This window comes from Nannospalax galili, unplaced genomic scaffold (assembly GCF_000622305.1).
Source record: "Nannospalax galili isolate Female #2095 unplaced genomic scaffold, S.galili_v1.0 scaffold154, whole genome shotgun sequence".
NCBI lineage: Eukaryota > Metazoa > Chordata > Mammalia > Rodentia > Spalacidae > Nannospalax > Nannospalax galili.
In genome coordinates this window covers 2,882,282-2,894,597 of record NW_008335281.1, presented here as the reverse complement: position 1 = coordinate 2,894,597, position 12,316 = coordinate 2,882,282, and the positions used below count along the sequence as shown (strand labels likewise).

The window sequence follows — 12,316 nt, the reverse complement described above, 5'->3', positions numbered from 1 at the left end:
AAGCATTTGGTGAAACCCTCTTATTCATAGTAACTTCAAAAATATATTTAGGGAAAACCTAACTAAAGATATTAAAGAGCTCTACAATGAAAATTTTAAATCTTTAAAGAAAGAAATTAAGGAAGACATCAGAAGATGGAAGTACCTCCCATGCTTATGGATTGGAAGAATTAATATTGTAAAAATGACCATCCTACCAAACGCCATTTATAGATTCAATGAAATGCCAATCAAAATCCCCATGACATTTTTCACAGAATTGGAAAAATCTATCCTAAGATTCATATGGAATCACAAAAGACCTCAGATAGACAAAGCAATCCTGAATACAAGGAGCAATGTTGGGTAGAATTGCCATACTAGATCTCAAACTATATTATAGAGGCATAGTCATGAAAACAGCATGACTGGTATTGGCACAAAACAGACACATAGGATCAATGGAACAAAATGGATGACCTAAACTTGAGTGCATGAAATTTCAACTACCTGATATTTGAGACAAAGCTGCCAGAAACACACATTGGATGAAAAACAGCATCTTCAGCAAAATTTTGTTGGCAAACTGGATCTCCACCCGAAGAAGAATGAAATTGGATGAATATCTATCAACTTGCACATAAATCAACTCCAAATGTCTCAGTGACCTCAATGTGAAATCTGAAACTATTAAGCTCTTGGAAGAAAAGATAGGCAGTACCCTACAATATATAGGTACAGGGAGGACTTTCTAAGTCAGACTTCAATTGACTGGGAATTAGAATCAACAATCAACAAATGGGATATCATTAAACTAAAAAGCTTCTGTACATCAAAGGAGGCAACCAGGGAAGGAAAGAGAAAACCCACAGGAGAAAGTCTTCACCAGGGACACATCTGACAGAGGTTTAATATCCAGAATATATAATGAACTCAAAAAACAGAATCAAGAAAAGAAGTAACCCAATTGAAAGATGGGCTAAGGAGCTGAACAGAGAGTTCTAGAAAGAAGTAAAGATGGCTAAGAAGCATCTTAAAAGATGTTCAACATCACTAATAATCAGGGAAATGCAAATTAAAACCACTTTAAGATTTCACCTTACCCCAGTCAGACTGGCTAAGATCAAGAGAACAAATGACACAGTGTTGGGGAGGATGTGGGGAAAGGGGAACACTCATCCACTGCTGGTGGGGCTGCAAAGTGTTTCAACCCCTATTAAGAATTCTTAGAAAACTACAGATGAACCTACCATTTGACCTAGTTATATAACTCCTTGGCATATACCCAAAGAACTCATCCTATTGCAGAGACACTTGTACATCCATGTTTGTTGCTGCTCTTTTCACATTAGCTAAGAGATGGAAGCAACCTAATAAGTGTCCTTCAATTGACGAGTGGATAATGAAAATGTTCATTTATACGATGGAGTTTTACAGGGCAGTAAAGAAAGATGAAATCATGAAATTAGCAGGTAAATGCATGGAACTAGAAACTGTTGTACTAAGTCAAGTAACACAGACTCAGAAAAAAAATTGACATATGTTCTCCCTCATATTTCTATCCTACAACCAGACTCTGATAAATAAGTATGCAACCAGACATAACTACAGAAACCAGGATAATTGAAAGGAAACAGGGAGGTAATGAAAGAGAACAGTAGGAAACAGGCCTTAATAAGGGAGATATGGATAAAAATTAGGTTAGTTTGAGGGAGGGGGGAGGGAAGGGTATACAAGGAACGTAGGGGATAAAGGGAAATAAGGATCTCAAGAGAGGACCATAGGAGAAGGGTATTATTAAGGGAGAAATTGGGAAAAAGGGGGCACCTTAATTGGGGAATCATGATGGAGGGGTTAGACGATGCGAGACATACATGCCTAGCTAGTTTTAAAAACCAGAGGGAACCATATTAGCCCAACAATCTACTGACAAATTATACATACCAGATCAAGAAATATATGTCTAGGTAAAGTTTATCTGAGAACAATTGATCTTTGCCCAAGATTTATCTACATGGCACACAGTAATTAAAAGTACCAGACTGGTGGAACTAACCTTCTTGGATGTTTAATAGACATACTTTGAGGCCTATACTAATTTGGTCAGAGGAACATTAAAGACAGTTTTTGCTCCTTGCCCTCCTAGGTCGACTAGTTCCAGGGGACTATGAGCATCTCCCAAAATGTCCTGTAATTGTGGTGGGTCACCTGTCCTCTTGATCAAAGAGGCTGAAGAGACTCCACCAGATGACTTGAACCAGTGTCCAATCTACAAAGAGACAGGTCAACACAGAGGAATCATTTCCTCCATGCTTCCAAGCGAAGCCAGCCATGGTCAAGCAGGACCTTTGACTTATCTTCACAAAGGCAGAACTGGTAAAAGAAAGGAGCCAGGGGCTCCTCCCAAGCCCATGTGACCCCTGAGGAACAGATCCTCAAATGACCTTGAGAATAAAAATAAATTGGTTTATCTGGGCCAACTCAATAGCCTTAAACACCCAAAAGGAAAGTATAACCAAAGACTAAAGGGGCCAATGAAACTGGAGTTCACCAAAGTAAGTCAGACTCAGATAATTATCTCCTGTTTTGCTGTGTGTCTAGTTTTTTTTTTTTTTTTTTTTTTTTTTTATGTGACAGCAGGACTGTGGAGATAGCTCGATCAGTCTATAAAGAGGACCAGCATTTGATTTCCAGAACCTACATAACAAAAGCAAGGCATAGTGGCATACATTTGGAATCCCAGTGCTGGAGAGAGAGACAGGTGAACCCCCGGGGTAGTCAGCCTTGCGTACTTGATGTGTGCCAGGCTACCAAATTCCCTGTCAGTAAAAATCAAGTGGATATGGCACCTGAGCATGATACCCAGGGTTGTCCTCTCGCCTACACACATGTGCACACACACAATAAATGTGTCAACAAATGTATAATATATATGTGTATATAATTAATATACTCAGTAGTGACTCTAAATAATTTAAATTATAAACTAGTGGGTTAAGAACTATTACATGATATTTGCTAAATGAAATAATGTAGCTAATAAAGTAATGGTCTGTTCTATTTTTATTCAGTCTCTGAACCTTAATCTTCGAAGCTAGGTTTAATTTATATTTAATTTCAGCACCATACCTAGATTTACGATTACTGTGTTGCCATTTGTTTTCTATGAAGTCTGACTTTTCGTCCATTGAGTTTTTTCTCCATTCATTGTGACCATGCTTTTTTTTTTTTATAACTGTGTTATGTATGAGGAATTGAAATTTATAATAGATGATTTAAAGTTCTTTCCTGCCTACTTCATTGATCTGGCTCCTTTTGGAGGTCTTTTTCTGTAGACTGTCTCTGGACTTCTGGTCCCATTCTACTTCCTGCATTTCCAATCATTCCTGTTGTTGGTTGCAGGCTGTAACTCCTCTTCATTCCACTGCCTTCCTCCGCAGTCTTCATTCCTTTTTAGAAAAATTAATTGCATAAAGTGATCCATCTTTTCCAACTTTTCCTACTTATTTAACTGTTATTGAAATGTTTCTTTAACAATTGTATACATGTACATAGTGCATTTTGGTTAGTTACTCCCCATGCTGTCTGAATCCCTCCCTACCTTCTTTACTGCCTTTCCTCTCTACAAGTCTCTCTCCTACATTCTCGTATTTTTGTTTTGTGACTTGCTGAGTTTAACCAGGGCCATCTGTGTGACATTGGATTCAGAATGAATCATTACAACCTTGTGGGCTTATCAGTGGGTATATTACTAAAGACGGTGTCTTCTCCTCCCCTAGTGTTCATCAGTAAGCCCATAGATCAGCAAGTAGGGTGGGGCCCTGTGAGCCCCTCCCCAAACCATGACTGACTGCAGACAGGCCTGTTAAAGGTCCAGCGCAGTGCTGTGTGGTCATGATTGCATTGGTTCTGTCATTCAGAAGACAGCATTCCACAGGCCTTCTCCCTGTCTTCTGGCCTTCACATTCTTTCTAGCCTCTTTCATAATGCTCCTTGAGCCTTTAAGGGGGTAACATAAATGTCCTGTTTCTGGCCAGGCACCATTACTTATTCTCAGCACATTGAGTACCCATGAATCACTGTATTCTCCACTGTCAGTTACAAAGACAAACATCTTGGAGTGAGACTGGGAGCATCATTTTTCTGTGGGTATCTAGTTTCATTTCTGTTGCTTGAATAAAACACTGACCAAAAGCAACTTAGAAGAGGAAAGGTTTTACTTCAATTTACAGGTTACAGTCTATCACTGCACTGAGGAAAGTCAGGGCAGGAACTTGAGTAGGAACTCTAAAGCAGAAGCCATGGTGATCGATACTGGCAGGTTCACTGGCAAGCTCATGCATAGCTAGCTTCCTTATACAAGCCAGGACCACCTGCTCAGGGAAGGGTGCTACCCACAGTGGGCTGGGCCCTCTTAAATTAGTTAGCACAGGACAAACCCTCACAGGCATGTTCATAGTCCCATCCGTCTGATCTGGGAAATCCCTCAATTGAGACTCCCTTCTCAAAGGACTGTAGGTTATATCAAGACTAACTATGACAGGTATGAACATAGATACTGAGGAGAAGGCTTGGCACCATGACAAGCTAAACAACAGTAATGAGTTTCCCTCTAGGGCCTAAGACCTCCTCGGCCATGGCATTTTTTTTTTTTTTTTTTTACTGAGTTTATGTTACCAGGCATGTGTTTTTTACTATGGTGCAGGCCTCATCCAATCAGAGAGCGGTTGATTACCTTCACAACAGTCATGCCATTGTTGGACCACTGAGCACATCTTGCCTGTTGAATTGGTATTGTAGTTTGCAGTGTTCATAGTCAAATAAGGCCTTTGACACCTTTTCTCCCCCAGCAACCTGCAGAGCACCTTTCAGCAGTAGGACAGCTAACCATTTGGGATAAATCTTCCAGTTCACTTCCAGGCTGATTTCTCTTGGAATCAAGATATAAAGTGTCTGAAACAATAAAGTCTTCTCATTTAGTTCTGGGTGGGCAACCAAGACAAGTAAGCAAGATCATCCATTGTTTTGGGGGCCTCTGAGGCCTCCTTCACCAGCAGCTCATAAGGAGTTATCCTACATCTGACACATCTGTGTTATATATAATAACCCATCACCTTTAAGGACAGCATTATCCAGCCCTGCAGGAGATCTCCCTTCCAGAGTCAGTCTCTCTCCCTGTCTATCTTCCCCATACCACTTCCATCCTTGCTTAGACTGTCTACCCCTATTCTCCATCTCTGTTTTCATGTCATCTGTGTTCTGTATCCACCCCCACCTACCTCCTTAATGCAGCTCCATGCCAGTGGCCATCTTCTACTTTGCTGGATTCTGCAGGTAGTCCAAGTTAAATACAGAAATCTGAAGTGTGGCTGCTAAGTTCCATGTGTGAGAGAGAACATGCAGCATTTGTCTTTCTGTGCCTGAGTAACCTCATTCAATGTAATATTTCCTGGTTTCATCCATAAATTTTATAATTTCATTTTTCTTTACAGCTAAATAAAATTCCATTTGGTATACATGCCACATTTTCATTAATCATTCATGCAGATGCACTTCTAGGCTAATTCCATTTCCTAGTTACTGTGAATAGAGTGGCAATAAACAAGGAGGAGCAGGGGGGATCTTAGGAGTGAAATACAGAGTCCTTCGGGTGTGTGCCAGGGGGAAATAGCTGGATCATATAGTAGTTCTGCTTTTAGCCTTTTGAAGAACGTCCATACTGATTCCCATCCTGGCTTCACCAGTTCGCACTCCCACCTTCAGTGAATAAAGGTTCTTCTTTCCCCATATCTTTACCAACATTTGTTGTCATTTGATTTCTTGATGATAGCTATCCTGCCTGGATGAGATGGAATCTCAGAGTAGTTTTAATTTGCACTTTGTGGTGGTTGTCCTGATTCTTGTTGTAACTGACAGTTAACTTGCCTTTCTTTCACCCTTAAGCTGTGGGTTTCTCCAGGAATGACTGGAGTGTTTGCGGAGTCTGCATACATAGTTCAGGCACATGCAGGTACCTACTTGGAGTTTGTACAAACAACTCAGGACTCACTCAGCTTTTTTTTTTGCATAGATTTTTGAGTGCCATACCACATAAAAGAAGCTTTACCTGGAGAAATGTGCTAACCCAGCAGATATCTTCACTCTAGTTTCTACCAGCCCTTGCTCTGTCTCTAATTCCTGTAATAGTGGAAGTATTTGCCCTTCCCAGAACATGTCAGAGTTCTGGATAGGGGAAAATGAGTTCAGTGTATATAAAATGCATGCATACTCACAAAGTTACTTTAAAAATGCCTTGCCTTGGGGTAACAGGCAGATTTGATTTTCTTCAAAATTATTTGCACTGAAAATACAATCAGACACAATAGCTTAAAAAAGACAAAAAATTGATAGAAAGCAAAATCTATTCTTTTAAAACTTTGCAGATACGGTTTGCTTTTATTATAGAAGTGGCTAATAGTCTCCTTAAGCAGAGTATCACAATTTAATTTTCTCATTTGTTTTCAAAGTCGATTAATGGTATAGTTTATTTTTTTAAAGTCTACCTTTCAAAATTTATCAAAGTATCACATCACCAGTTACTCCATCAACAACTAATTGTAAAGCTGCATTCCTTTATTTCCTTTATTTTTTGTTGAATTTTGGGCAGCAGACATAGATAATCATTTAATAGTCTGTATGTAACAAATACTGAATAGTAAGCAGCTGCAGTGAAAACAGTCCATTCCGGATAGCACAAATGGGACAGATTTTGCCCAAGATGGCCTTGATTTTTCACTTATTTTAAAGTTTGTTTTAAAGAAGCAAATATGTGAAGAATTTACGGACTTGATGGGTAGTGTCCTAAAGGAAGTGGTAATCGTCATCACAAAATATTTTGTGAAAACCGTAATAATTCTTTCAAGAAACAGCCTGCTTGGATCTGGAGAGATGACTCAGCAGTTAAAAGCACTGGCTGCTCTCGCAGAGGACCTAGGTTCAGTTTCCAGCACCCACATGGCAGTTAGCAACCATCCATAACTCCTTTCCCAGTTCCAGGGGATCCAACATCCCCTTCTGGCTTCCGCGGGCACACACATGTTGCTCTTACATATATGCAGGCATAACACTCATACACATAAAATAAAAGTAAAATTTTTAAAAAGAAATACAGCCTGCTTATCAGCTGCATTGAGTGGAATTGTATTTGTAGGTTCCTTTTGTCAGGAGTATAGGAAAATAAGAATGCCTAGCATTTATATTTCAGAATGCCTATTTCAACATTGTATATGTATTGTGTAACAGATGTTGAAGAAAATGAAGATGTTGGAGCGACTTCTCTGCCCACGCAGCCACCTCAGCCATCTGCCTCTTCAAATTATGAACCCAGCAACTTGCCTCCAGGCAGCTATACTGGAGTGCAGATCCCCCCAGGTGCTCACGCTCCAGCTAACACACCAGCAGAAGTGCCTCACAGCACAGGTGAGAAGTCTGCATTTCACTCCAAGTCCCATTTTCATGAAAAAGCCTGCACTTAGGAGCTGGAGCAATGGCTCAGTGGGTAAGAGCACGGCTTCCACTTGGAAAGCGGGGTATCGCCACAAACGACTATAACCCCAGTAGTAGGGGAGAAGAGGATTGCTGGGATTTGCTGGCTGCTAGCCAAGCTCCAGGCTCAGTTAAAGGCTCAGTCTTAAGGGAATGAGGCAGTGAGTTATAGACCAGACAACACCCACTGTTCTCCACTGACCTCTGAACACATAACAGGTGCCTGCACATGCTCATATACCACATAGACTACACCCTACACACGCATACATGCACAAAATATTTTTTCAAACTGCACTTTTTGTTTTTCTTTTTGAGACAGGGTCTCCCTATATACACCAGGCTGGCTTTGAACTCACAGATCCACCTGCCTCTACCTCCCAAGTGCTGAGATTAAATGGGTGCACCACCACGCCAAGCTCAGAACTGCACTTCTTAAACTTGCTCCTCATAGTGGTGATAATATGATATGATCCGTAAGTTCTATTTAAACATATAAAAACATTCTTTTCCATGAAGTTTTAGTATATATTATAGTCTAATTTTTGAGCAGTGACAGGTATTTATATGAGTTGATAAGATTGTCTTCTGTATATTTGTAAGAATTGCCTATTTCTTTTTTCTGTGCTTCCCTGTCTCTCCCCTTCATTGTAGCTTGAGAATAGCACTGAAGTGCCTAGGGTCAGTTACAGGTTGTGTCAGTCAGCATCCCACTGTGCTAGCATGATTAGGACACTACCTCTCCCCTTTTCCTATCTGCATGATGGGAAACAGGCTTGAAGATACAAAATGTCAGTGACAGTGGAATCACAGATAGGTGAGAGTTCAGGTTAATTTTTTTAACATAGCAGACCCTACCCCCCACCCTCAAAAAAAGGCAAGAAGGCAGGGCAAGGTGACACACGCTTTTAAACCCAGCACTTGGGAGGCAGAGGCAGGTAGATCTCTGTGAGATTAAGGCCAGCCTGCTCTGCATGGTGAGGAGTACCATGCTAGCTGGGTCTACAGGGAGACCCTGTCTCTAAAAAAAAACAAACAAAAAAGACAAGAAGAGCTATCTACTATCCTTGAATATTGGAATACAATTGTCATTAATGCTCTGTGTGTTTTCATAAAATAAAGATCTAGCAGTATTCTTCTCCAGTCACGTCAGCCTCAGTAGAAGACGATTTCACACAGTCACAGATGCTCTTCCTTTTACTGTCTCTTTGGCAGAGCATCCTCCTTTTCCAAATAGAGGGCCATTTACACCAGTAGTTAAATCTTTGTTTAATTTCATTTGGGGTATGTTTGTTAAATTTATTTATTTTATTGTTGTGTTTGAGTGGTTTGCCTGCATGTATGTGTACCATGTTTGTGCAAACACACAGAGGCCAGAAGAGGGTGTCAAATCCCCTATAGCTGGAGTTATGGACAGTTGTTAGCTGCCATGTGGGTGTTCAGAACCGAACCCAGGTCCTCTACAAGAGTAGTTAGTGCTCTTAACCACTGAGCTATCACATCAGCCCTGTTTAGTTTCTGTTTTTTCCCTGAGAATTATTTTAAAGTTTTCCTTTTACTCCAGTATTAGAATGACCTATGATACTGACCTGTACACATACCTCAGTTTTTAACTGCCGGACTGAATCACCCTGCGAGCCTTGTCCTGCTCTTCTGTTGTGTTACACCCTTTGCTTCATTGACTTTCACTGTCAGCCTTATTTTATCCCAAACCACCTTAGCCATTCTGTGTGGGCTTTATAACACTTAAAAGTTATTTGACCATTAAAATAGCATTACAGTTATATTTTCTGTGGCAATTGCTAATATGTTGCCTTCATTATTGGTGAAATTGATCGTTGTATCACTGATCTCTTTTGTGTCATTGTTTGGCATAGTTCACCCTGACTTCAACACTTCTTGGTCTATGAGGTGACATAAATAAATAGTCAAGCCAGTATGAATTTGTTTTGTAAGTACAATTTCATGGAGCAGTGTTTTAAATATTTTATGGTCTTTTGGGAACACTAAGCATTTCGCAGCAATACCAGCTCCTCCAGTGTATTTGCTTTAGGTGAGTGCTGTTCCAAATGTCCCTGGAAGTGTAAACACTGATGGAGCACCAGGCTCAGCTCTTCCTATAGAACAATCAGTGTAGTGCATTTTGGAATCAAATCACAATGTGTATTATTTTCTACTAAACCGCAACTCACCTGACACTCCACTTCTTTTTCTTTCTACAATGAAATTAATTACTTGTCAAGGTTATTTTAATTATTAAAAGGGAAAATATATAATTGACTAGTACTTAGCCCTTACACAAAAATGAGAGTTAAGCAAATTAGCTTCCTTTTCTTTTTTCCCCCTTCCTTCCTACTGCTGTTCCCGAGATGGGATCTTTAATGGCAACTTAATGAATGTTTAAAATCATTTTGTGAATCAAGAGAAGTATCATATTACAACACAGGACATTAAGATCTTACAGAAAGATTACCCAAACGATACTGCTTTAGAAATAACTCTTAGGGCAGAGCTGTGGTCAAATGACTTGCACATATAGTTCATTTATAGATCTACTCTCCCTATATCTGAAACAAAAAAATATTTTAGTAGGAGGGCTATATTTAGTTGACCCATATGAAATCACTATTTTTTTAATACTTTTTTTTATTTTATGTGTATGAGTGTATTGCCTGAATGTATGTGAGTACACCCATATCGTGCAATGCCACGGAGGTCAGAAGAGGGTTTCATAGTCCCCTGGAACTGGAGTTAAAGATGGTTTGTAGCTGCCGTGTGGGTGCTGGGAATCGAACTTGGGTCCTCTGCAAAAGCAGTCAGTGCTCTTAACCACTGAGTCATCTCCCCAGCCCCATGAAATTTTGTACAATGAAAATGATAAATATTGATAGCTTCATGTGGCCAAACCAATAGATAGTGTTCTGAGTTGGAGTATTCATGATAAAAATAAAAGTTAGGAGGAGGTATTTTAGTAGGAAGTGTTCTAGTATGTATAATTCATTTTGATCCAGTTAACTCAGGCATATAATGGTTTTGTCTTCTCTTTCCTTCATATCTTCTCTCTCTCTCTCTCTCTCTCTCTCTCTCTCTCTCTCTCTCTCGATATATATGTGTGATATACATCCCATTACTCACCTGCCCCTCTTCTTTCATTTATCATAGAAAGGGATAAAAGTTTTAAGTTTTGGGGGGTCCTGTCATTACTGTTACACATACTATAATTTAATATTTAAATGACTGTCAGTTTGAACCTAAGGCTCTGGCTTCATGTTTTTCCTGCCTCCCTTTTATGTTCCTTAGAAGACAAGGGTCCAAAATCCTTTCAAATTCAAACCTATATTTCTATTTAATATTGATTTGAAATGATAGAATCTCATTTTCACTCCAATTTTTTTCAATTACACTTCAAAAATCAGTTTTTAATTGTCTAATAAAAAAGTGTGATAGCATTTTTAGTTTATAAGCAGAACAGATGTTTCCCTTCTTGCTCACTTGAAGAGTGATTTACTTTCTCTCATATAACAGTCCAGGATGCACTTTTATCAAAGGGAAATCCTTAAGATAGCTGAGAAGAATAGTGTGTACTCATTTACAAGGTCTAGTTCTTCCACAAAAAAGCAAAGGGCTGAAAGGAGCACAGGAGTGGTGATTGTTTAAACAGACAGTGTTTGCCTCTGTACTCAAACCGCAGAGCAGATACTACATGGAAGCAACAATAACATATACTTTGTCTGTTGAAACTGCGCTTCTTATGGTGCATAAGTATTGAGGTCTTCGCAGAAAATTGAGCTAGGTGGAATGATAGAATGAGGGCACAATTAGCACTAGCCTTTTTGCATCTCACCTAATACACACCTAAGCTGTGGAAAGTGGTGGTGTGAGGAGTACTGTACTGGAGTTAAACTTTGGGGACAGTCTTTTTTAGTTTCCTAACCAATACTCAATCTCCCATTTCAGAGTCCACACACCATTTAGTCTGTAGAACAAGTTATTATGTCACTAAAAATGGAACAATATTCTTGAATGTATGCTAATGCCCTTTAATAAGTAATCTAAGCTTCTGCTTCAAATGAATCAGAAGTTACCTGCTGACACTTCACTTTCATTGAATGACAGAAAGGAATGCTGCTTTCCTCAGGAGAGGATTTAAAAGGAATCACCTTGTTCCAGTTGTTGTAATCTAAGAGTCACAGTCAATGCGTAGATTGACAAGAGAAACCTACCCAAATCAAGAAAAGAAAAAAAAAAAAATCCAGTTAACAGCATCTCAGAGAATAAATAGTATGAATTCCATCATGTTCTGACTGCGCTTATGTCCAGCCAGTGTCTAGACTCCCGCTGGCTGCCGCAGGGCAAGCTGCCCCAGTGCTTCAGGACAGACAAGAGGCAACTGGCTGTGCTACCTGTGGCATGTCACGTGCTCTGTTGCCAACTCAGTAACTCAGGTCTTAGTGAATGGCTGACCACAGAACTTAGTAAGATGCAAACTACCTTTTTAAAAACTATTCCTCAAATGAAATTTTCCTGTGTAACTAAAACATTTCTCCCTCTAAATTGCCTTTTGTTCTTAACATGGTCTGTTTAACCTCATCATGCCAAGTTGTACAGATAATCATTTGTTACCATAGCATGCTGACCAGAAAGCAAACCTTTTCATAAAGGAGTTTGTTGGAAGATGCAGTTTAGGGAAAGATTTGAGTTGCTTGGGAAGGAGAGGTCTGATCTGTATGAAGGTTGTGTACAGTCATTTGCATACACTTTGGATATAGTTTAGTTGCTTCCAAGCACTAGACTTGACTCATCCCCTCAGATC

The 12,316-nt window shown here is 39.6% G+C and overlaps 1 protein-coding gene across 1 annotated transcript in view; it reads left to right on the top strand.

Annotated features, from left to right (window-relative positions):
- The window catches only part of Vta1 (vesicle trafficking 1), an 88,386-nt gene that overhangs the window by 67,323 nt on the left and 8,747 nt on the right, over positions 1-12,316 (top strand). The window contains exon 6 of the mRNA XM_008829829.2: positions 7,261-7,437. Within this exon, the coding sequence (XP_008828051.1) occupies positions 7,261-7,437 (177 nt within the window). The remainder of the gene's footprint in view (positions 1-7,260; positions 7,438-12,316) is intronic.